General features: G+C 37.9%; 2 protein-coding genes across 7 annotated transcripts; one reads left to right on the top strand and one right to left on the bottom strand.

Annotated features, from left to right (window-relative positions):
- The first annotated feature begins 11 nt into the window (after positions 1 to 11).
- Positions 12 to 9,159, top strand: LOC117665568 (galectin-related protein A-like). Of its 6 annotated transcripts, none has more exons than XM_034417616.3 (5): positions 12 to 144; positions 2,913 to 3,000; positions 4,200 to 4,288; positions 7,238 to 7,418; positions 8,467 to 9,159. In XM_034417616.3, exons 2-5 carry the CDS (start codon positions 2,974 to 2,976, stop codon positions 8,608 to 8,610), a joined length of 441 nt encoding a protein of 146 aa, XP_034273507.2. In that variant the 5' UTR covers positions 12 to 144; positions 2,913 to 2,973; the 3' UTR covers positions 8,611 to 9,159. The 6 variants fall into 6 exon arrangements, with proteins under 6 accessions (XP_034273507.2, XP_034273509.2, XP_034273510.2 ...); XM_034417618.3 differs by having other exon boundaries at positions 32 to 164; XM_034417619.3 differs by having other exon boundaries at positions 120 to 238.
- A 1,424-nt stretch (positions 9,160 to 10,583) lies between these two features.
- On the bottom strand, positions 10,584 to 26,401 carry PLEK2 (pleckstrin 2). Its single transcript, XM_034418621.3, has 9 exons — positions 26,057 to 26,401; positions 22,583 to 22,747; positions 21,297 to 21,478; positions 20,636 to 20,727; positions 19,242 to 19,429; positions 18,485 to 18,586; positions 17,340 to 17,423; positions 15,253 to 15,331; positions 10,584 to 13,571 (listed from the first exon to the last, which is right to left on the bottom strand). Exons 1-9 carry the CDS (start codon positions 26,102 to 26,104, stop codon positions 13,444 to 13,446), a joined length of 1,068 nt encoding a protein of 355 aa, XP_034274512.2. The 5' UTR covers positions 26,105 to 26,401; the 3' UTR covers positions 10,584 to 13,443.
- Between the last annotated feature and the right edge of the window lie 149 nt (positions 26,402 to 26,550).

Consider the following 26,550-nt stretch of genomic DNA (forward strand, 5'->3'; position numbering starts at 1 on the left):
ATACGCCATTGCTTCGTCGGGCAACGAGTCTGGGCAGGCGCCGTGATTCAAACGGGCAGGCGAAACTGGCGCTCGCGCTTCTCCTTTAGTCCTTCGTCGGGGTCTCTCGCCTTCCTACCTACTCTGGCCTGCCCCGCGGAGGGTGTGAGTGCGGCTGCGCAAAGGTTCTTGGCTTTAGGGTTATCCCGGTCGCTGCGGCCGTGTCCGGCTTTGTGCATCTGGGATCTCGCAACACCCCGTATGGAGCAGACGCTTCTTCTTCCCTTCAGACTCTTTTACAGAAAAAGGCAGGAAAGCAGAGAAAGGATTTCTCTGAGTCCTGAAAGGTGGAGGCAAAGGCAGTGGTCTCCACTGTCTTTCGATCCAGCGCGAATGTTCGTGTGGACACGCACAAGTCCATGGAATTGTGTTATAGCAGTATACAAAACTGATGTGCTATATTCTCTTGCTCCTGGGCGCTTTTAAATTCCCTAGTCTGGTCTATATCCCCGTGATTTCTTCGTAGTCTCCCATCCAACTCCTAATCCAGCCCAGCTCAGTTTAGTACTTTCCTCCAAGGCGAATTGGGAACCTGTGCTGTGAGGTCCTTCAATGAAAAAGCATTAGTTGCTTTGAGCAAGAATCTCAACGGACATTTTCAAATGGCAGCTCCCTTTTCTTTCCTAGTGAAAAAGCCCAACACTCTAGGAATATGCCCAGAGTTCAGAACACCGTTTTATTTCAAACCAGTAGCATTTATACATAATGTATAATTCTCTCTCTCTCTCTCTCTCTCTCTCTCTCTCTCTCTCTCTCTCTCTCTCTCTCTCTCTCTCTCTCTCTCTCTCTCTATATATATATATATATATATATATATAATCTATATCTATCTATAAAATAGAACCCATGTGAAAAAGAGTAGGTTAGGAAATAAAAATTATTTTACAAATCAATCACTTCACAGATAATCCTGGTGTCAAGGGATGGGCCATTTTATCAAAGAAAGGATTCATTCAGAATCATGGTTGCTATCAAATCTGGCTAACCAAGATGTAAAGCACTTGAAAGGAGAGCTATTTCATAAAGTCGGTTAGCACAAAAAAGTGCTAATGCTGCAGCTCTTTTTGGAAGACTCCTGGGACTGCTTTAAAGCACGTCATAGCTGTCAACACATGAATGTACATGCCCAACTGCTTCAGATCATTGCCAGTCCCAATGAAAATTATTGTCCATGTAATCACAGCCAGCTGTCTTCCCACATTATATCCTCTACTATAAACCCTTTTTCCTCTTCGTATCATTGAGACTCTGATACTCAGTTTAAATATCTAGGGAGATTCTCAGTCATCCAGGTCGTTTTTGTCCCAAAGGTGCTTTTTTCAAGAGGCAACTGGACTTCCTGATTTTTTCTTTAAAGACATTTCACTTTTCATACAAGAAACTTCTTCAGCTCTGATTGGATGGTGGGGAATGGAAAGATTTATATTCCTTGAAGACAGCTGGTCATTTGCATTCTTTTAGAGAGTCATTGAGGCCACCTGGAGGTTTATTTCTGTCATCAGGGTCATCTGAATAGTGCAAATGGGTGTGGAGCCTTCTTGGAACTATTGAAAGGAGTGTGTTGTAGACTGTAGATGATGTCATATCCCATCCACCCACCCCCTGTTGAGAGAGGGCTGTTCAATTTTGACATAGATGGCCTCTGATTCCTCTTTTAAACCAGCAAATGTGGTTCCTCTCTGTCCCAAATGTGAACTTTGCTGTCTTCAAAAGAGTGGCCTTTGTCTTTGTCTGAATCTTGTCCTATACTGAGTTTCATGGAATGTTCCTACCTTCCAACTTAAAGATGTTTGGGGGGGGGAAAAACAAAAGGAAAAGGAAGAGAGCATTTGCAGTGGGGTGGGCAGTGGGGTGAGAAAGCAAGGGGAGTTTGCTTCTCCCAATCTGGGCAAAAATGGAAGCAGTGCCTACTGAGAGATTAAGGATTAAAGGAAACTTCTAGGGTTGAAGACTGAGAAAGCAACATAAGATGATAAAAAAAAACCAGTAACTGCTGACCAGCAGAGAACATTATCCAGAGCAAAATGGATGCACAGAGAAGGAGAATTGCCAGGCGCTGCAACCGATCTGGGGCTGCTACCAGAACGGCAAAAAGGGCTGGAAGGGCTTAACACAGTTTGGCCTAGAAAAGAGGAGTTTTGAACCAAAGCTGAAAACCCAGGTGCAGAGTCCATGTGCAATAGGTTGAGTATGGGAAGAGGAGGATGACATTACTTCCTCATACAGGAAGTGACCTCTCCTGGCAATGGGTCAAACAGTATGTGCTGAATCTCCCCTAAGACCATTCAGTTTGCTCCAGGATTCTGTAATAGTTTAGTTTCCAAAACATTAACATTTCCAATTGCACATTCCATGAATATAATCTCCATTATTTATTTACTATTATACCACATTGGTATTAAGCTTGTTCACCTTGTGATTGTAATATCTGAAAATCAAGTTCATAAAGATGTTGGAATTGTAGCTGGTTTATCACATCTTTAATTATCCTGTTTATTTTGCCCTGAAGAGAAGAGCCCCTTTGTTGGAAATATGAATGTCTCCGAATGGAGACCACCAAAATATTTCACTATGTGGCACAATATTCTCCAAGTATTGATTTACAGACAACATCATCTCAGAGATTTCTCCTTGGCTGATGCTATCCAAGTATGGTTGGAACCATGCAAAAACTACCCTTTGTTGATCCTTGGGAGAGAAGGCAAAGCAACTGAGCTTCCTTCTTACTATTCTGGTTGTGTTTTGAAGATACTGACTATTGTGACTCAGCTATATATGCAAGGGTGGGGTCTAGCTGGTGTTTTCTAGAGATTATGTTCTTCATGACATCCCCTCTTTATTCTATCCTTTTTGTTTCTTATGTGGATGTATAGAAACAAGAACAAACGTTTTTGGATCATTTCTAAAGAACACCGCAAGCCAAAAAAAAAAAAAATGACAGAAAATGACAAGTGCACAAATGTAAGTAAACAAAACAAAACAAGACTTACTTCTGAGTAAATTTGTTTAGAAGGGTAACCAAAAAAAGTGTATTTTCTGTTTCATAAACTTGAAACTAACTAGAGAAAAACTATTGATTCCTTGCATTAATTATCTTGTGTTTTAAAATTGAAATTGATTAAAATTGCTTCTTGATATAATTATTTTATGGAAACAGCTGACAAAGTTAAGAATCAGAAATATTTGCATAGCCTGAAGTATTGTGCACTTGTGAGATTATTTAGGCTTCAGTATAGCCAAAGAGAACCACAAACTATGCACAATTACCATAAACATTTAGAACTATAGATTTTGCAAAGTACTGAACTGAATGAGAGTTTCTTATATGTGTGGGGATTAATACCCAGAGTGATTTTATATACAATATTTATGTATGGATACTTTGCATTTGTATAGGGAGGGAATGTATAGAATAGACATACATCCCTGGCACTTATTCATGTGAGATACTTAGAAAGTATCTCTCCATACTGTGATCAGTGTTTTTCCATTGCTGAACAAGATCTGCAACAGAGTAATAAACAAGTTGAATAGAAAATGAAAAGAAGATTGTAATCTTGATTTACCAAAGCTGTGGAATATAATTAGTCTGCAATGAAATTCTGTATATAAAATGTAGTATTACAGAAATTGCTCCAGGGCTGGGGCCTAGATCACCTAAATTCCACTATATTCCAACAAAGCACCTAAAAAATATAAGGGTTCTAATGGTGTGGTGAATAACACAGTGTTGAGTTTATTTAAAGTAGACTTCAATGAAATCCATTTCACAGAACTGAGCTGTCCTTCCATTTTCCTCTTTATTCCTGTGAATTTTCAGAAAAACAGGCAGAAAGGCATTGAAATGCATTTACCGTTTGGAGAATAATCTTTGTATAGATAGGTTTGTAGGTTAATAATATGATTGTAATTGTTGCCTAGTTTTCCATGTTATTATGTACTATAGAATTCTAGCATTGGACACTGGATTCAGCCCAAATGCAAGCCTTCCTTGTGGGATGGCTTTTTAGCCTCTCCTTGAATAAGTCTAGCAAAAGAGAGCTTAACATTTTTGTTGACTATTAGAGGTATTATCAAAATGCTCAGAATCTTAGTAATTTTTTAATGTTATAAATGTCATCTTTAACCACATATTTAGAATTTTTTAAAACCACATTCAGGTAGAAAAGTATGTCGGTGAAATTAAGGGTGGACTGAGGCCAACTATGAAAATCACTATCATGGGCATGATATATCCTAGTCCCGAAAGGTAAGTACAGGACCTGGTATTTGAGCTGCAGTTAAATTGCCTATTAGGGCCAAAACATATTATTTGAAAGACAAGAGAGGCAGACTGGCTGTTGGATTCTCTGATAAAAAGATTCTTTCCTTCACTCTTCTTCTTCTTCCTAGCAAGTGCAGGGTCCGCTTTTTGCATCATTGAACGCACTTTGCATGGTCAGCTGCATCTCCAGTGCATAGGCCTGCGGCTTGCATATTTTAGTTGATGGTGTCTTGCCATCTCTGTTTTGGATGCCCGCAAGGTCACTGGCCATTGACTTCTAGTTAGTAGGCAGTCTTGGCAAGGGTGGAAGGTGTTGCTCTCAGGACATGCCCATATCAGCGGCCTTCTCTCATCCTCTTTCCTTCTCTCTGAGAACATAAAAAGAAATGTGGAATAAAAAGACATTTCTTATTTTATTTATTTATTTATAATTTAATTTATATACCGCCCCCCCCTCCCGAAGGACTCAGGGCAGCGTACAGCCAATTAAAAACACAAAATACAACAACAGTTTTAAAATAGTTAAAAGTATTAAATAATTTAGGCCAGAATTTAAAACCCAAAATTTAAAACACCAATTTAAAAATCATTTACATAGATAGCCCTGCCTGGCGGAACAGCAGGGTCTTAAGGGCACAGCGAAACACACGGAGGTTGGAGATCTTGCGTATTTCCGGGGGCAGTTCATTCCACAGGACAGGAGCTCCCACAGAGAAGGCCCTTCCCCTGGGTGTCGCCAGCGGGCATAACTTATTCCTGAGCAAGGCATTTTATTTCAGACAATTAGTTTTTGTAGTGTAACTTACAAATTGAGGGGGACATGGGAAAAAGATGCATTCTGAATTATAAATATTGCACTGAATAGAAGATTGGATTAGATCAGAGGTTTCCAAATATTGACAGACAATGTGGTCATTTGGGAAAGGTATACAGGGCGCCATCAAATACGTCCATGAATGAATTTTGTACGTACATGTTTTCCCCCATTTGATTTTTCTCATTTTCTGAATTCTTCTGCCTTGTTCACTTTACATCAGGAAAATACATTTTCATTCATTCATCACTCATTCATTCATTCAGTTTATATTGATGTAAATTTATATTCTTCACAACCATTGCATGGGCACTGCCACGCATCTGGATCTCCGAGCTTGGGGACAAAAACCATGTCTTTAAGGACTTATAAAAGACCAACAGGATCATTTTATCATCTTTTGCTTAAAATGGAATAACATTTTTAAAAAATGACATTCCATGGGTTAATAAGCTGAACAATGGCAGAATTCCCTTGTCACCCACACCCTTTTTGTCCATGGTGTCTGTTAATGTAATTGCCAGCATCTATTTTTTCTTCATTTCCTCTAAACTCTATTTTTATTTCCTTCCTCAAACAATTTACATATCATTGAGACTCCGGATGCATCTGAAACATTGTTTGATTTAAAATCTACCTGTATTTGTGGAACTCAAACAATATACATAATACTCTCTCTCCTATTTTTCCTACAACAACAAACCTGTAAGGTGAGTTGGGCAGAAAGTGTGATGAGCCCTAAGTTACTGTGCTGGTTTTTGTGCCAAAGGAAGGGCTAAAATTCACAGTCTTCTGGTTTCTTGTCCAATGCCTTAATTCTACACAAACTAGAACACAAGGTTTATATACAGTAATAAGTTTTATATTAAAATACATTATAATAATGTATTTTACTAATACATCCAAAGTCTTAGGATGCTGTTGTTGGTTTTTCTACACCAGACTAACATAAAACCATTAGTATTACTAGATCTGGCTGGCAAGAATCCAGCTCCTTACCAGACAGCAGCAATGATTTAAAGCAGTGGTATATACCTGTGATCCACAAATGCTTGGGGTCTGCGAAGGCTTCAAGAAATGTTATGATTTAAATCTTGAGTAAAATCTTGGTGGTTTGTGGCCATGGTCCGTGGCCACAAAAAGTATTTAAAGGGGGTCTGTGGTGACAAAAAGGTTGAGAACTACTGATTTAAAGCATTTGAGAAAGCTTTGCTGTCTTCTAGTGATTATCTGGATTTTTGTGGCCAAAGTCTCCTAGCCCACAAATACATATTTTCATGTGAAGTACTTCTGGTGGGTGTAAAAGATCAATTGATTTTTTTTAACCAAAAGGATTATTTTCTGCTTTTATTACATCAAAAGTCAGTTTTATATCATACTACATATGATATCACCATCCCACGTGTTTTATACTGTTCAGTTTTCATTGTGCAAATTGTAATCTGTCTGATTGATAGAATCATATGGATAATCCAAACAATGTTGCAAATAAATCTGTAATGAGCCCTCTATTTTTGCCTTCCTCTTTATTTTCCATTTCCAATTTCTTGGGGGTTTTATCCAACTATTTTTTCCCAGCTATTTTCGTTTCATATTCACCCACAAGTTAAGAGAAGTAAAAATAACAGAATAGTTTTGCTTGCTATTGCTCAGAGATTTTGATCTGGAAGCATCCATGCAAGACTTCATTGTTTAATTGTAAACACTTTTTGGTTATGAGTTTCATTCACTTTTAGTATTGTACTACCACGGCTGAGTTAGGAGAAATATAATTATTTTTTATTGCTGGTAGAGTACATCATATTTGCTACTTATTGTGGAAATAAATGACTATGTGCACATGGCTGGAAAACTTTTGGGGTGAAATTTCAAAATTTAATGGTTGGGAAGATGCTACTTCTTTTATAGATTTTTTATATTTGAAGGGTTATTTTATTCTAGGGCAATTATGGTGTTTTATTGTACAGATCATTTTTAATGTTTGTATATCCTGTAGAGCCTGGTGATAATGGGTGGCATGGAATATTAGGAAGGAGAAAGAGAAAGAACAGCTCTTTATAAAATATATGCTATCATTGCTAAAATCTGTAGTTCCTTAATGCTTAATTACTTTCTTGTAGTTTTTCAGTGACTTTGCTTTGTGACCCCAAGGATGATCACACAACCAGGGATATTGGATTATTACTTGTAGTCAGTTTTACTGAGAAATCCATTGTCCGGAATTCGCAAATTGCTGGGAAATGGGGCAAGGAGGAAAAGACAATTCCCTATTTTCCATTTACAGCAGAGGACTCATTTAAGGTAATAAATCTCTCTCTCTCTCCCACCCTCCCTCCCTCCCTCTCTCTCTCTTACACACACACACACACACAGAGTCTTAGGACTGTGCATAGCTTTGGTTTCAAAGATTCAAAAGCAAATAGGTGACTTAGCATCAAATTTCAACTCTTTAAAGCAGCTGTATCTTTTCCTATTATTGTGCCCCATGTATTCCGAAGACTCTTTGTATCTTCAGATTTGAAGTATTGCACATTCTAATCAGTTTATGCCTGGCAATCTGTTGTTCACTTCCTGAGCGGTGCGTGGCCTAGAGGTGAAAACGCTTGCCTCCCACTCAGAAGGTTGTGAGTTCAATACTAGGCAGTGGTAGATGTTTATGAGGCACAAAGAGAAAATATCTGCTGTGAACTCCACATAGGTGTCAGGAATTGCATCTGGCCAGAAGATGCTCAGCTCCATTCAGTCACCCTGACTCCATCCCGAATAATGGAATTAAAGGATTGTAAAAAGAAAAAAAAACTATGTTACCTAATTCCCATTGTTAACTGACAATTGTCCAAATCTTCAACAGCAACATTCTTCAGCTATTCAAATCCTTTGACATTTCACTCTATAAGAGTGAAACCAGGACAAAAATCTTTATGAAAAAAGTGTGGTTCCAAGCTGCAGGAAGTTATATTGTAAGTCGCTCAGAGTTATTGGATACGGGATGGGTGGCAAATAAATTTTAAAACAAACAAAACAGAAGTTGCCCACCATGCTTTAACTTGGAGAGACTGAAATTGTGACCACATTCATACAAAACATTGCTTTCTACTTTACTTTCTACAGGAGCAAGAAGAAGAGAAACTAGACCAATAGTTCCCAGCCTGTTGTTTGGGGTAACTGTTAGTCTTTAAGAGTACTTGGGGATGGGTGCATTTGTATATATGGCCCAAATCTTATATCTTAGGAGTTCATTGGATATTGAAATCTTAGTGTTGTTGCTTGAAGTATCATGACATTTTATCTGCGAGATGTTTGCATGCCAACTTTCCAACAATTTCTTTAGCCTGTTGTTCATTTTCAGATGGAACTTTTATGTGAACATCAGCAGATCCGAATCCTGCTTGACGGACGTCAGTTGTGTAGTTTCAGTCACCGTGTGCAGCCTTTGCAAAGGATGACTGTTTTGCAAATCTCAGGAGACCTCAAACTTACTAAGGTGGCTTGAAGAAAATAATAAATCCAAAATGCCCTTCCCAATGTTGAGCTACAACACTCAGCAGTCCTAGGCAAAATGACTAACTGCAAAAGATCTTAAGAGTTTTAACCCAAGGCCTGAAGGGTCATAAATTCTCCATCTCAATCATAAATAATCTCGTATCATTACAGCTTTATGGCAAAAGTGCTTTTTTCATTTTTCTTTTCTTTGCCTTTGTGTGTGCCTCTTGAAATGTTGGTCTGTTGTTTTCTTAGAATTCTACCCCCTCCTGCCAAAAGAATTTAAATATTGTTTTTTTTACTTTAGTTCAGGATTTTGGGAGTCTTGCAGGTCTATTCTATTATAGCTAATTGCAAGCTTTGGGATGAGAGAGCTGCAGGTGCACAGAGATTTTATATTAATTTCTAAGAGAAAGACAACTAGTTATATACAAAAGATGTTTTCAGCACTTTTTTTTTAAATTGTGAAGTAAACTATACTATGTTCATTGGAGCTTGTTTCCCAGGTAAATTTGTATGCTATATTGAAAAAAGATGAAAATAAAATAATTGTGTGTAACTATCTCTATTTTATTTAACTCAAAACGATATGTTTCTCTTGCATTGAACTTCACCTCACTTTTCTCTCCAATTAAGATCAGGGCATTCTCTTAGCAAAAAACATTTGATTGGAAGAATAAATTCCAGTGCTGAATCAAGCTTGTGCTACAAGAATAAAACATTTTATCCTATTGATGGTTACTGTCAATCTGCCAAAATGATTTTATACACAATTGTCAAATGAGATCATCCTTTCCTAGAAGCCCAGGGTTCTATTATGTTAACTAGGATGTTTTCTTCCAACATTATCTACACATGGTTTTCTACACAATCACTCTTTCTCAGCCCTGCCTATCTTACAGGATTGTTACTAAGGGGGCGGGGAAACAGAGCATGGGTGTTGCCTCAAGCTCCTGCAGAAAAGGCAGAATATAAATCACATAAAAAATAAACAAGCATTTAGATGTTATAAAAATGCAACTTCCATCTTGTGAAGATAATTAGCCAAACAATAAGATAAAACTGGCACTCTTATAATTTTAACAAAATAAATAAAATAATGACTTTGTACAAATCTGTGGTCTGCCTATAATACAAAAACAGTCAAATCAAATCAAATAGTAATGCTATGGATAAGTTTAGGGATATGCTAGAATAGATTTACTACGTAACTTCAAGGATCTGTACACCCAGAAAATATTTTGAAAATTTAGGGGTATGTGTTGACATCAGTATTTGAAAACACAGTCCTAAATGCTCAGTCAAAAGTAAATCCCTTTTTCTGTTAATATTCCTTTTAAAGTTGTTTCCAATGAAGCAAAACAGAGCCCTTTCTAGGGTGGTTAGCAAATCTGCAAGATTAACATTTAAACATTAATACAGATATTCATACAATTTTATATTGTGCAATGCTTCCTCCCCTCTGTGTATATGTGTATAGTATTACATAGAGCAATATGTGTAACAGACTTTTTAGAACCTATAACTACAGACTTAAAACCCAATAAAAAAGAAAGAAAAATGCAGGTGGAAACAAAAATCATGTTCATGCAGTACATTATGAGAGCATATGCACCAAGACAAATTCCTTGTGTGTCCAATCATACTTGGCCAATAAAAAATTCTATTCTATTCTATTCTATTAGAATATACTGAATAGTAGATCTAATAAGTAATAACTTGCTAACACTGTAGTTAATACTTTTTTATTAAATATCATTGCCAATGGGTATTCAGAGTTTATCTTGGAATTAAGAGAAAAGGAATTTTGTTTGAGATGTAGCACTTTCCCAGATAATTCTATATTCTGGAACATTAGACTCAGCTTTGAGGTAGACTTGTCCAACTTTTTAACCTAGCATTGCTCAAGATGCCTTCACTTAGAGCGAACTCAGAGTCCCCAAATGATTACTTTTTAAAAAGAAATTTTAGGAAGCTAAGGAATACAAGAGTAAAAAAATGGTTTATTTTTTAAATAAACATATGAACATCTAAATCACTACTCAGTGTTTACACTCATGCAGGATCATATACAATGAATAGACTTGGAATGGGGGGGGAAACATGGCAGCATCTGGAGTCATCACAGTGTTAATGGTAAAAATATAAGTGATCTTTCTGACACCAGTTCTAAGTAGTCTAAAACCAATTCTAAGTAAAATCTGAGCTTATGCTCAGATTATAAATATGAATGACATCTTAATACATTTTTCCTCTTCCATTCCCACCCTGAGAACAGCAGCCAGTGGACCGCTCAACACATGAAACTTCTCATATTGCCATCCCAGTGTATTTCATAGAAATGTCCCTTTTCCGACTTCCGGTGGCTTTGCGAAACGCCGACGGAGCTCCTTTTAGGAGCTCCAGCCCCGTGACTCCGTATAGCTGCTAGTACAGCAAAAATCAGCTGTCTAGCGGCTTAAAAACTCTCCCCCAAGGAAAAGGGGGAGAGAAGAGCAGAAGGGTCTGGTTAGAGCTCCCCTAGACCCCCAGGCTTTTTTTTTTTAAGCCTGGGGTTTGCAGGGTGAGAGCTCCCTGAAAGCCCTTTAAGAGCTCCGGAGCCGGGACGAGTCTGCTTAAAAATAAGCAGACCGAAGCGTCGCAACCACACCAGCAAAGCAACTAGAAAGATTATAAAGAATTTGGACTATGGATTTTGGATGCTGGCAGAGTTAATACAGGAGACTAAAAATGCAAGTATTGTATGTTAACTCCGTTTAAAAAGAGAAAGATGGCGCCTTAGGGCGTGAAAACGAAACTTATAAGTGAAGTGAAAGTCCTTGTTAACATCAGTAACATTGTTAAAGCTATCGGGTTATTCAAGAAAAAGATTTAAAGTGGAAGTGGAATGGAAAAGACTGTGGTATTGATTTTAACTAACTTACATCCTTAATTTGCGTGGAAAATAATTGGATTTAATGACCTGATAGCTGAATTAATACAAACATAAAGAGACAATTGAAAAATGGCTGAAATTAAAGATGGATTATATGAGTCAGCAAACTTACAAGTGGTGACTGCGAAGGACTTAAAAGATTTTTTAAAATCTTTTACTGTTGAGATAAGACAGATAATTAAAAGAACTATTCAAGATTTTAAATTGGGGAATAATAATGACTTGCTGGCTGGAAAAGAGGAAGAAATTAATCAGGATAATGTGCCTTTGGAGGATAAAAGAGACATTGTTGGGGCTAAAATGGAGATTATTATACCAAAAACAGAGGTTCTGGAAGAGGCTTCCATTCAATTAATTGAGAAACAGCAAGAAGACACTTTACTGCAGGTTGATAAATATTTTGACAAGTTTTGGCTCTATAGACAGAATCAATATATAAGGAACGAACTGATGGTCTACAAATGCAGGAAGAGTCGAAATGGGGTCTTCAAATTAAAGGAAACAACCCCAAGAAGAGAACGAATGCCAAAGACACACAAACTACAATTTCAAACCCAAAAATTTTTGAAAATAAAAGCAGGGGGAAGAGCAATGCTGAAGAAGAAAGTATTATTGAAGAAGGACTGGAAAAAATATAGAAAGAAAGAAAGACTGGTTATATTTTGGAGATTGTCTCATGATGTTAAAAGATTTAATTAAAGTTGGATAACTTCTGAATTTTATGGTAGTATTAAAGTATTGAAGTTTAAAGGTGGATAACTTAAAATTTAATGGATAACTTTTTGAAAGTTTTGAAACATATTTTGGAGAATGTTCTAATGTACTAAGAGATTTTAAAATGTTTAAAATAAGATTATGGTTTTTTTTTTTTACAAATGTGAAATGTGATAAGAGAATTTATGAAAGGAAGGCTGAAGTGTAATTTTTAAAAGGGGAGTGAACAAGTGTGAGAGAGTTGAATTCTGTAATAGTTAGCATATTTTAGCTTATGTTTGTTAAATGCTATATCCTGTTTTTGCTCTGGGAAGTTGGGGGGGGAATTGGGGTGGGGGGGTTGGGTGGGGATAAAATGATGTATGATAATTGATTGTGTAGTGTTTGGTTGTTTGAATATAAAAAATAAAAAATTTTTGTCTTAAAAAAAAAAAGAAATGTCCCTTTTCCGAGGAATTCAATATAGTACCTTAACAGCTGTTCAGTTCCATCTCTCTTTTTATCATTACAGGAATCTTGTAGGGCAGGTCAGACTGACAATATAATTGATTTAAAGTCATGCTGGGCCTGGATATGAACAGGAGGCAAGCAGCAAAGTCTGTTCTCTCAGGAAATCTAGAGCACTATGAGTTAGAAAACCATGGCAATATTAATGTGATGAATTTGCTCCTGTCTTCAAAATGTAAATTCTAAGCTTTCTTGTATCATAGCAACATTCTTTCCATCTTCCCGAATAATGCTGCCATCCTTGAAGCTTTCCACAAGTTAAATAGGAGGGAAGAGACCCTGCAAGTATAGAGACATATAAAGACATACAGTAGATCATTAAGGAATTTGCATGAAATCATTTTGAAAGGTACAGATTTGGTTTCAGGATGTTGGATTTGTTAGTTTCTCCTCAGCAGCCAATTTAGTTCTATTTCAGAAGTGGGATTCCAGATAGCATATTCCAAACTGCAGACTAGTGCCAGGCAATCAACATGTCATCATATTGTCAGAATTTATGGAACTTCTGATGAAGTGGATGTGTCATAATATGCTTCCTTGCTTCAGAGAAAAAGCCTAAATATAGTAGATCTGTCAGGTGCTAACTTCAATGCCAGGCTAAAACAACTCAACCAGCAATCTCAAAAACCAGCTCCTTTTTATGTCCCTGTATTAAATTGTCCCATAAATGCAACTTTGGTACATCTCCTATGTTAGTGGCTTGATTGCCTCAATCCAATTAGCTCTTTCTGCCTTGGAACTAGCCTGTATGTAGTAGTGAATGTCATTTTTTGTGATAATTTTGAAGAGGTTGCCCTGCACATTTCCTTTCACTCCTGCAAGAGAAAAGAAAACAGTCATTTAATAGGACATACAGATAGTCTTCAACTTACAACCATTCATTTAGTGACCGTTCGAAGGGACACCAGCACTGAAAAAAGTGACTTATTGACTATTTTTCACACTTCTGACCATTGCATGGGGAAGCCAGATTCACTTAAAACTGTGTTACTACTTTAACATCTGCAGTGATTCACTTAACAACCGTGGCAAGAAGGGTCATAAAATGGGACACAATTAACAACTATCTCACTTAGCAACAGAAACCTTGGATTCAATTGTGGTCATAAATCAAGACTATCTGTAAAGAGAGCCAGTTTGGTGCAGTGGTTAAGGCATCAGGCTAGAAACTGGGAGACAATGAGTTCCAGTCCAGCCTGAGGCAAAAAGCCAGCCGAGTAACTTTGGACCACTCACTCTCTCTCAGCCCTAGGAAGGAGGCAGTGGCAAACTACTTCTGAAAATCTTGCCAGGAAAAGTGTGAGGACTTGTCCAGCCAGTTGGTGGGACTCAAAAACTTACTCAAAGGCAGCCCCCTCTGCCCCCCAAAAAGACCAAAAGCTGCTGAAGTACCAGCAATCTCTCAAAGGGAGAATGTCAGAATAGGATACTGTAGAAGACACACTGAACCTGCTTTTCCATTCTGCATTTCATAAACTTTGCTTAAGTCATATATAAAATGCTTTCAAAAGTGAGACAAATGGTCCATATGAGCAACTAAGCAATGCTTCTTTTCGGAATCTATTATATTCCATCTGGGAATAAGGCGGCTTAAGTTTTTCATTTCATTTTTTTTAAAGTTTTTATTTTTATTTCTCATAAACATATTTAAATGTACAGTCTCTTATCCATCATTAATCATTCATCTTGTCTTTTAACTATTTTTAATTATTAATTGTTCGGGGTTGCTCTTTTACCATTTCCTCTCTATTTACCACAACTTTCCCTCTTCTTCCCTTCTCTTCCTTCTTCTGACCCTTTCTACTTTCTTCATTCCTCCTCTCCTTCCCTTTCCTCCTTCCCCTTCCCTTCCCCCACTCCCCTCTTCTTCTTCCTTTTCTAACCCTCTCTCCTACTCTTCTTTCCCCTTCCCTTTCTAGAAACCACAGTCATTTCTGCTGCTGTGATTGCCCTCCCCTAAGCTATCCTGGTGAACTTTGAGTTAAAGAAATGTATGTGGGGTGGGTGGGTGGCCTTTTTCCTTTTGGATAGCTGCTTTTGCTATGGCTTTGAGAAGGGTGTGCCTTTGTTTGTGTATAATATGTCTAAAATGAGAGGGAGTTGGGGTATGGAGCATCCATATTTTATGTACCCACCCCCATTTCTTTTAAGAACTGGCCCTAGCAGAAAATCTGATGCATTGGATGGGCGCTACGAGCTCTTTATCACAAGCATTCCTTAGCAGAAATAGGCCTTGCTGGGTGATAAAAGGAGTTGCTGGCAAAATCCTAATTCCATTTGCTCTCCTGTGTTTTGTGCTTGTCCTGTATTGTGTAACACATGGTCTGGAAATGAAACAAGGGCAGCAGAAGGGGGATGGGGGGGGTAACATGGGCTGCTTCCAATGCCCCTGCAAATAATGAATGAAGGACCACTCTAACCTTTATCAATGAACAAAGAAAGAAAGAAAGCTATCAAAATAACAGTAAGACTGGATCTTGCAAAGTAATAACGTGCCTGTAGGGACTCCATTGTCTTCCAGTGCTGAAACAAGACAACCACGGAGAGAAAATCCCCCAACAGGTTTGTTATCTTCCTATAGGAGAAAAAAAGTGGACCAATGTGAGTAAAACAAATAATCAAAATGTTACATCCCCTTCAACAAATTTGACACAGGCGGGGAAAGTTTTGCTTGAGTTTGCTTCTGTTTAAGGAGATGCTGTACAGCAGGAGTGTCAAACTCCCAGCCCGCAGGCTGGATGCATCACGCGCTGGCCATGCCCATGCTTGGTTTAGCGAAGGGGTAAAAGTCCCGATATGTCATGTGACACTGCTGTGACGTGAGTTTGACACCTCTGTGATAAACCATGGTAATCTTAGCATGTGGACACTGCCTTCTAAGCTCTGCCACATGTGATTCAGGACATCTTAAAGTGATTGCCATTGTCAACTTGGCAGAAACCGAAACTGAAAAGCAGTAATAATGTTTTGTCTCAGATTTTAGTTTCCACAAGCTGAGAATAGCAGCAGCTTTAAATTTGCGCGGCACATTAGACCTTAGGTATAATCTCCACAGTTGATTAAAGGGTTTCGATAAACTGGGGCACTTTCACAAACACTTTACACTGCCTGAAGGCACTCTTATGCTGCCAACACTCCTATTTTTTCAGTCCTTTAAAAAACAGTCTGAAGACGGTCTGGACTTAACTTCTCTTTTGCTGATTCACAACACTGAGAACAAGTAGCAAAAAAATCACAGCCATGCCCTGAACCCTCACAATGTTTCTGGAGAAAGAGACATTCTTACCATCTATGCACAAGGAAATGTTAAAAATCTCTTAGGTTCCTCTCCCCATCCTACTTCCATCTTGGTGTGTTGGGTAGCTATTTTGTCATATGCAAAATCTCAGAGTGGTTTGGGGAGGTGGGGCTGTATTTTTGTTTAAAAGAGTGCTAGGGCCAATTGATGGTTAGGAAGTAGGAGTTGGGTTAAGGTAAGACTTCCTACAAAAGGTTCTCTTCACAAGTTTTGGAGAGTTGCAAGATTTAAAAGATATGACTACAGGTAGACCTTGCTAAATGAGCACAACTGAGATAAATAACTCTGTCACTAAGCAATGTGATCACTAAATGAGACATTGTGTTTTACTCTGGCTTCAAACACACATGGTTGAGTTTGCCCTGATCTCAAACACAAGCAGCATAGAATGACAGACTACAAGATATGACTTGAGATCTAACCAGAGTCCTCAGAGGGCTCTGATAAACACAGTTTATTTATTTTAAAACATTTATATAACTGCCCATTTTATATCAAACTCTGTGTGGCTCCCAATCAGCAAAATTTTCCTAACACTTCTTCCTAACAAAATGGTTGAATAAGGATGTAGAACTCTAAGATGAGTAGCATTAAAAATAATTTCATATCAAATCTCACTATTTTTCTCCTGAATTGATTTTCATTCTCTAACTAGAGTAAAAAAAAAAAAGAGAGAGAGAGAACAGGACTCCTATATGTATCATATTTACCTAGGGGAAAAAACAGTGGTGGGATTCAAGTAATTTAACAACCAGTTCTCTGCCCTAATGATTTCTTCCAACAACCAATTTGCCAAACTGCTGAGAAAGTTAACAACCGGTTCTCCCGAAGTGGTGCGAACTGGCTGAATCCCACCATTGGGGAAAAAAAACCTTCAGCAGTATGTATCTTGCTGAAATTCCGTAACGTAACTTGTCCCATTCCCAAATCCAAATGTGTTTTTTTCAATGACAGAAAACAATAACCACAAGGTATATTTGTTCCCAAAGCAAATGTGTTATATTAGGCTACTTTTTAGATTTGTATTTAATTGGCATATTGACTTACAACTAATATGGAGACGAACTACAGCACAGTGCAAACTGCTCAAGATGTACTCTGTATTGTGGGCCATTTAGGATCCAGTGGGGATCTCAAGGGATCTGCCCCCAATCTTACTGAAAACCATGCAGAATTCATTCCTCCTACCCATCAGCAACAGTCTTGAGACATTTGGGGGGAGGGGGAACATTCCCCAAAGTCACACATGCAGGGAGTTTCGACTATTGCAATGCCATTGTCTCACCTTTGTGGGGTCATAATAATGTAAGAAAGCAGGCTCAGACCTCAGGACAAAGCGCCTGACTTTCCAGTTCTTCCTCTTGTGCCCCTGAAAGTTGGAAAATAGTTTTAATTTTCTTTCTCCAAAACACGGATCTCTTGTAATTGTCAATAGTAGAGAAAAAATATTGCATTATCTGTTTACTCCCTTTTATCTTTGCAGAAGACAAGCTAAGGAATAATTCAGATAGTCCTCGCTTAATAACCATTCGTTCAGAGACTGTTTGAAAGTTAGGATGATGCTGAACAAATGATACTTCTGCCTGGACTCCAGAGTTACAGCTATTGAAGAGCTCCTGTGGTCACTTGGCAGCCCCTTCTTGCATTTGAAATCCCAGGATGCGTTTCAACAAGCCCCACCCACTTATCTCCCCCCATGTAGGTCCTTTTGCTCCTGCACTCCATGGGCCTTGCCCTCCTGTCCCTGATTTTCATCATCTTCTTACTTCTGCTGCTGACAAAGTACACTTGGGCTGGCTCTGTGAGGCAGCTGCTGGCACTCAAGGCCTTCTTCTCGAGGTTGGGTGTAGCACAAGTTACCTTGTGAGACCACAAGAAGATGGTGAAGGTCAGTTAGGGGTAGTAGAGCACAGTTGATCTACTGGTTTTATTATTACCCTAACACCCTACCTGTCATATTAGAAATTACAATTTGTAAATAAATGTTAGTAGCTTGTGTGGGCCACTCCCTAAGCTTTCGGAAGTTATGTGTGATCCTATGGCCTGCTTTCTGGTGTAGACTGCTGTGTAGAAAGAACATTTTGCCATGCCAAAAACATGACAATGATGCTTGGGTGTCACTTTCTGTATCAGACTGAGAAGAAAACCATGTGTTCATTAAGTCACATATAGTAGTTAGAAGATTGCTTCTATTTATTCTCTATTTCTAACACTTTTTAACAGAAACGTAGCGGGAAGAGTTTCAATTACTGTAGTTACCATCTAAGTCTTGTTCAGATGTTAGTTAATTTGCTAACTGTACATTAATTAAATTGTGAGGGTTTCCTATTAAAATGCCATTTTATTTCAAAAAGAGCTTTAGAAGATACCAATAAAATATTGCCTCATCCCCATTCCGTGATTATCTTGAAATTCTAAAGTCATAGTTACCTGTTTTATCAAAAAGCCTTGCTTTAAAATTGTGCCACTCAGTTCAAGTATGTTAATATTGAGCTGTTCTTTAGCATTAATTTTTTTCTTATAACTTTCAGCCTGCAGTAAAAACAAAAGCATTGAACTACGTTATTAAAGAGTCAATACAAGTTTTACAAATACTGATTTCATCCTTTAGCATGATTGGTTTTCATTCATTTTTACAAGCTTTGATCTCCAAGCTATTCTCCTTTTCCTTTTCCTCCTCCACCTCAGACATTTAAATTATTTTTCATAGTACAGTCTGGGAAATTAAAATGTCAGGCAAATCCAGAGCTGCCCATTGCAGGCTACTTGGCTGCTGTTGTTATCTTTACCCAAAAGTAAGAAGATAGATTATTAATATAAGATGGTGCCCACCAGGAGCAATTTTGCAGTGCTTAGTTGTTATTCCTAAAGCATATCCTGACAAGCAATCACAGTAACAAAAATGCGCAATGCAAGGAGAGATTTCATCCTTGTGAGCAGTGTTCTCCAGGGTTATATTTACAACCAAATCTATGTAGCTCACACCTATGCAAAGTCCAATTAATATCATAATCTTAGATAAAAGTATTGAAAGTATTTAGAAAGTACAAGTGATTTATCAAGATTTTATCATTTGTTTGCCTACTTTTTTTTCTATTTGACTGTACAAAGTAAATTGACACAGCTAACTTTTGAACCTCATCTGTATGCAGGAAGAGATTCAGCTTTCAGAATTTGCATCACTTACAAATGCATACAAGGCAGTAGAGTCATCTAAAAATTGCTCAGTCAAATCTCCATTCCTCATGGCTTCAATGCTGCGGGCTCCCACAGGTTTAATGAAATTTTCATCCACCAGCACAGAGGCCAGTGTGACAGCTTCAAGCCGGGAAGCTGCAAAGCTACTGGAAATCAACCAATCCACCAGTATGGAGCCTGAAAGGAAGAAATGGAGTTAATCAGACAAACAATATCTACTGCCATCCGCCACCTCCAAGACAGGAAAGACAGCAATACTATGTCCTTCTGATAAATTTAAAAAGTTATCATTTTGAAGATTTATTTATATATTAAAACCTTTCTGAATAAATTTAATTAAATTTTTCCTGAAACACTTAGATTGAAGCAAACCAGGTAACAGTGGGGGATATACTATATGGTTGCTACCAACATATATTTCCCAAGAAATGTCTAGTTAAAAAAAACACAGAAGGAGGTATAACACAGTCACGCTTAAGATTAACTTCTGGGTCCATTGTTCAAAAATAGCCATCAGTACTTCCACAGTTAAAATATGTTTAACATGGGAACATTTTTCCCGTGGAAAGTTTTTTTATTTCAAATTTATATGGACCCATAGTCCATTTGTAATTTTCCAAAAGCAAAGTTTTGGAAAATGTCACTCTTTCTCCGTTTATTAAAAAAAAGTTGTTTCACAAAAAATTCCTTAACTCTATTCAAAACGTCTTTTGCTAAGGATTGAAGCAAAATCACCCATTTTTTCCAGATTTTTCAATTCAAAAATTCCTAATAGCTGAAAAGTTAACAAGCAATCTCGGAAAGTGATTAGAAGAGGATGTTTGTAAACTCAGTATCCTTCTGAAGAAGCAGACTCTGGTTTGACCAAGATGGCTGTTCTCCCATCTTCCAGAGCTCTAAAACCACCAGTGTTTTGCAACCTACTCATGAGGAACAACTGTATAGAATATGTATGTGAAATCTTAAATCCACCATGTGTCCAGAGAAGAATTATGAAGAGTGGGTCTACTCGTTGGGTCTTCTTTCTGCTATGGTTGTTGGCTCCATACTTAGTGGAGCTGTCTTCAGTTCTCCATTTTTTCCGCAGAAGTTCCTAGTGAGTTTTATAACTGATTAGTGAGATGAATCTGAATCTGTTTTAATTTAGCACTCTAACCACTAACACACTTGCTCTGGTAGCTTCATCTTCTAAAGCATATTTCCATGCAATTTCTGAAATGTGCCACCTGTTTTTTTGCAAGCAGTGGAACAAAAAAAATTGAAAATGCATTCTTTATTATTTTTCACACATCTGATAATTAAAACAGGTTCTGAAAATGTTTTCTGGTAGAAAAGGTCTCTATAGAGGAGCATAAGGAAGAACAAATTTGGTGACATGTGTACCTGTAAAGCTTTCTTTATACAAGCTGCCTTGTCTGGTATTGGGTGTTATCTTGATTCCACTGCTGCTGTCATACATTTTGTCCACAATATGACTGGAGAAAAAAAAAATCAAGAGAGGGTCAGTGATAAACAAACAGAAGAACCAGTTTTGTGAATTTACCCACATTCCACTGTTTTCAGCTAATAGCATGTTTTCAATCCAAAAATACTCAGAACATGTTTGGAATCCAGTTCTGCTTACATGCAAGTGGAATTCATCAATTTCTCCCAAGGGATGGCCGTCCTCTATTGCCAATAGCCATTATCTGTGCTTTATTACATTGCATTACAAAATGTTATGATATAGTATGGAAAACTAAGCTGGATTCATAGATGAGTAATGCTCATCTATGTTCCAGAGGAAATGCATCAGGAAATTATGTACAGGAAATTTTGTGTACATGCACAGAGTAGGTGGGAAACCTATAGCCTTTCAGATTGGATGAGCTACAATATCAAGCATCCTTTGCCACTGGCTTGGAAGCTTGGGGTTGCGGAAATGTTTGGCTCGGTGACAAGAACTACCGACTTCTCATTCCTAACATATAGAAAACAGTGCTCGTTGTTTTCAGTCCAAACCAGCAGCATGCAAAAACAGATGGAGAACTTATTTACCACATACTTCAAACTGATATTCGCAGGAAGTTTGAAGGAGTTTCTCATGAGATGAAGTTGCTGAACTTGCACTGGGTTGCCAGCATGAATAGCGCCCGTGATGTCCAAAGCCCAAATGTCACGCTCTTCTCGAGAGCAACAGTCAAGGAAATAGTCTGTGTTGGTTTTTGTCCTTAGTTTAATAACTAACTGCAAAAGAACAGCATAAGAAGCAGGGTTTATAGGAATGGCCATAAAAGGAAAGAGCCTTATAGCACACATCTATTTGGTCTCCAACTGAGAGTTATGTTTCATTGCTAAAACAAGACATTCCCCCATTAAATAAATTAGCCAAATGAGCAAGAGAGAGATAATAATAATAATTTTTAATTTTTAAAAAAACAGATGGGATCCCATGCATTCCAAGATCAGTAGGATGAAAAGCTCATCAGATTCGAGGAACATCATTAGGTTAACATACAAATTTTGGTATAGCCTTCAGTTGAATCTGAATGAGAAAATTATTTCAATGGTTCTTTCCCTAATCCTGATTTTCACTCTTGAAAATAATCCCTGCTAAACTATTTAAAACTGTCTACCTATATCTTCCATTTTACTAATCAGAAAATGCAACCCTAAATTACCCAACAGATCTGCAATATGCAGGAGTTGCAGGGAAGCAACACAAGCCTAAACTAATAGACAACACCTAGAGGTTTGTGGCTTGGGGGAGGACTTTATATTAAAATTGGATTAGGTTAATTGGTTAGTTGAGATCAGTTAGATTAGGCCATCAAATACAATCACCTGAGTTAGTGTGAGAACCTAAATTAAAGTACATCGTGTCTAAAGACTAAAGAGTGATTGGTTACACCAACTGGATTCACTAGGTTAGAATTATAAAATAATAGAATTGGAAGTGCTTGCTGGGGGAAATCCCAGTTAAAGCATCACAGAGAGATACTGGAGATGTCTGGCCTCTGCTTCAGCACATCCAGTAAAAGATTCAGTGTTGCTATGAGTAACCGGTTTTCCAGTTGAACTATTCCAACTGTTAAAAAGGTTTTTTTCCCCTGACTAGCCCATCCCCCCTTTTTTTCTTGCCATAATATATACATCTTCTTAGAGCTATGAAAGTCAAAACAGAGCTAGGAACTTTTTGGGAGTCTTCTTTGAAAAGAAATCAGCTTTCTCAGAATATTATCCCAACTCATTCCCAAAACCTAGATTGTTCTCTTCCTTAATTGCTTTCTCTCATTTTAAAGTCAATACAGTAGTAAGAGAACTAAGCAAAGAATCCAACATGGGACTTACCTGCCTGTTCTCATATTCCAAACATGGGCAAGTAATCGTACAGCCATCCAGAAAAATCCTTCCCTTGGGAGAAGATTCTTGCTTTCCTCCCACCACTTTATAATAGAGCAGCCTGTCCTGGAGAAGAACAAACCATCTTGCTTTCCAATTGGGGACAACGTGACCCTGCAAACAATAAAAAAACAAAAAATAGCGGTTTCTGAAGCTGATCAAAAGCAGCTCTACCTGCTATGCTAATTACACAAAGCAACACGTTTATTCATTCCGACTCATAACTTATTGCATTAATACATTTCTAATTGATAGAACTTTGAACAAAATCCTAGCCACCTGGGCTGTTATACTTATTTAAGTTTTCCTCTTATGCTTCTATTAAAATAACCCATGAATCAGTGGAGGGTTGCTCCCGGTTTGGTCCAGTTCTTGCGAACTGGTAGTAATGGCGTGGGAGGCTCCGCCCACCCACCCGGATGTCATCATGAACGATTTGCACATGTGCAGAAGCTTCTGCGCATGTGTGCGCTCCCGTTGCGAACCGGTAGCAGAGGTAAGTAGAACCCACCCCTGCCATGGATGCATTTTAGAACAGAACACAGATTCATAAAAGTAATTACAATGTTCATTAAAACCATAGCATAAAATATAACCAATATTGCCCCACTCACATTTACAATCCATACCGCTATTTTTTTTTTTTAATGCCTTCAAGTAGAGTCTTGATTTCAGGTTACTGTCTGTGCAAGTCCCTGCAGTTTTCTTGGCAACTGCATTTTTTAAAGGAATGGTTTGCTATTTCTTTCTTCCTAGAGCTGAGAGTGTCTGACTCAAAGACAACCAATTGGCTTCCTGTCTACAGCAAGTCTAGAATTTACGGGCTCCCATTTTTCAATCTTGCACCTTTAACTGCTATTCCAAACTGTCTCTCTACTGTTACAGATGATATATAAAAGAGCCTTGGTGATGCAATGGACTAAAGTGCTGTTAAGTAGTACTTAGCTGCCAGCTGCCTGCAATTACTGCGAGTTCAAATCTCACCAGGCTCAAGGTTGACTCAGCCTTCCACCCTTCCAAGGTAGGTAAAATGAGGACCCGAATTGTGGGGGCAATAAGCTGTATAAAAAGAACACCGCTTAGGGGGGGCCAAAAGCCCTACTAAGCAGGTATATACAAAAGTATGACGGCTATTGCTTAACGTACTGTAAGCTGCCCTGAGTCTCCGGAGAAGAGCGGCATATAAATCGAATATATATATATATATATATATATATATATATATATATATATATATATATATATATATATATATATCAGCACTAGAGTAAATGCAGGTTGAAGAGATGACCATGAAACTTGACATATATATTATAATAAAAACTAAACGATTTTGAATATAGGTATTGTATTCTGAAAGAAAAAAAGCAACCAGCCCACATTTACTGAAAATTAGGTGGAGATGTGCTTAATCTGTTAAAAAAAAATACTTTCAGATAAAATGTGAAATTGATAGTGAAATTGCCCTGCCCTCTTCATGGAATTTTACTAACAGTCCAGAAGATACTATCGTTTGTGGTATTAGCCCACATTTCCTCATTGTTTTTCAAACTGCAACCAAACAAAAATCCCAAACTCTCTCCTTGTGAAAAGTGTATTGCATCTTCTTTCTCCTAACAAATCTGGACACCAATAAGACTGGGTGTTTCCCTTTCTCTATTTCTTGCTGTGTACTTCTTTAAGAACTTATAGGGAAGTGTGAAAGGTGCCGAAAACAGAAGAGAAAGGAATTGGTTTGGGAGCAGAAATGGAAAATAAACAAGATGAGAAAGGAGGGGCGCTTTCAGACCCTCATCCACCATTATCAGGAATAGCTCCTCCCACTGTACTTTAGGCATGCATTTTCCTGTATATACCTGTTGAAAAATTGCACTTTTGTCCCGGTACATGTGCTGCATTATATAACTACCCTTCCTCATTCATAAGACTGCTGGCAGAATTATCGTACATTTTTTCTCTTTTTCTTTTACAAGGGATATCTATTTTAAAGAAAGAAAGCATGGCTGTCTGAGGTCCATTTGCTTGGTAGGAACAGAAGCCCTCTGGCTCGAAACCCTTTTAATTCTCACTGGATGATTTATGGCTGAAAACCATGTAGCAGTGGGAAAAGCCAGCCTGTTTATGAATGGATCACAGTGTTGTTTTGACTGTCCATGAAGCTCTGAGAAATCATTAAATTCTTAAAATATACCGCCCTGTGTGATTTCAGAGAAGGCTTCTATTGTATAATCATTCTGTCTAGCTGACAGAATTTTATTTTGAGGTGGAAGGTGTTCAGGCACAAATCATTCTTCAGATGTAAGTTGTAACCTTTTATTATTTTCTTTTTTCTTTTCTCAAAAAGCTATTATGGACAAAAAAATACTGTAACTCTTCAGTGCCTCTCATTTGGTAGCATTAGGCACCATTTGCATAGCTCAAAATGTTGGAATATAAAGCATTATGCTGTTCCAGTGGAAAATTCTTTTCATGCCAGAAATTAATTATGACAAAATGTCATAAAAAGCCACTATTGAAAGTACCTCTCAGGATATTCAATTGCAGGTCTCAAAGTGTCTATGGGGGGGCGGGGGGCGGAGGGAATGAGACTTTAAGTGAGGAGTTGCTGAATTCGCATATATAAAAAGTTTTCAGGTTACCTCAAAAGATCTTAACAAACACAATGCACTTTTAATACATTACAATTGTTAACTGATTAGGTGCTTGTGATCCGTCTCTCATATAATCTTCATTTGCATAACCAACCTGTCCTTCCCTCTCCAACTCATTCCATCTTTCTAATTTAAATCTTTATTTTATTTATTTATTTGCACTTTGCATTTGTTGAAGCGAGCTGACGAAAGTTTGCCTTTTATAAAAAGTGTTAGCTGGAAAACATCTTACCACACTCTTTCTGAATTTTTGCTACCAAAGATCAACACAGCTGTCCTCCTACCACACCTACTCAAAAAGTGGAAATATGTACTGAGTCTCAAACAGCTCATCAAAATACTTGCTACATCATGCCCCGTTGGAAATTCCAAAGAAAAATGTTACGTTTCTGAAAATGTAAAAGTCAACTGCACCTCACTTACAATGGATCTACAATAATTCAAAAGCTGCAAGTCAAAGGCCTATCTAGAGGCTGCCTAAGAACATGAATTTGAAAAAGGAGGCAAGGCTACAAATTGAAATTAGAACTGTGAAAGAGAAAGAATAGAGACCAATTTTGTAAGACATGTTATCCCAGTTCAGTTCCTTCATCCTTGCCTAGTGACCATGGGAGATCTTCCAGGGACCATTTTGTTATTTCTAAGATTTATAACTTTTTTCCCTAGTTGAAGATTACTATTTGTAATCATTTAAAAAATAATAAATAATATTATTTAAACAAGATGTTATAATTAAGCCTCCCAGTAAGAGATCAGTGGAAGGAAGTCTTACCTTTTTAACTAGAAAACCCTCTTTCAGGATCCCCCTCCCTTCCTCCATGGTGGGCAAGAGAAGAATGTGTGCCTGTTGAGAATCTTGCAGACAGCTGCAAACCGGTTCTTCTGAAAGTAAGGTTTTAAGAGGCAGGCTAATTTTCTTCACCCCCACTCCAGAGTGACGTCTGGTCCACTCCCTGCTCAAGGTAGAGAAAGCAAACACTGAGCTGGCATACCTGTCCGTATGGTGAACAAGGTCGCTCCTATTTACAGTTGTAAAGGCTCAAACTGATTGAGTGCCTCCGGTAATATGAATCAGCCATTTGATTACACATCACAGGAAGACGTTCCTGTAGTATGTGGAAGCCAAGAACTTACCGGGGGCTACAACGTTTTGCTTGCTGGGAGTTTCCAAAGTTTGATATACAGTAAAATGTCCTGATTGTTAAGTGTATTGCATATACTTCTGAGTCTGTGGGATGTGGGCAGCCATATGTTAGTTTAGAAAAA

This window comes from Pantherophis guttatus, chromosome 1 (genome assembly GCF_059756535.1).
Source record: "Pantherophis guttatus breed Tessera chromosome 1, ASM5975653v1, whole genome shotgun sequence".
NCBI classification, from domain to species: Eukaryota; Metazoa; Chordata; class Lepidosauria; order Squamata; family Colubridae; genus Pantherophis; species Pantherophis guttatus.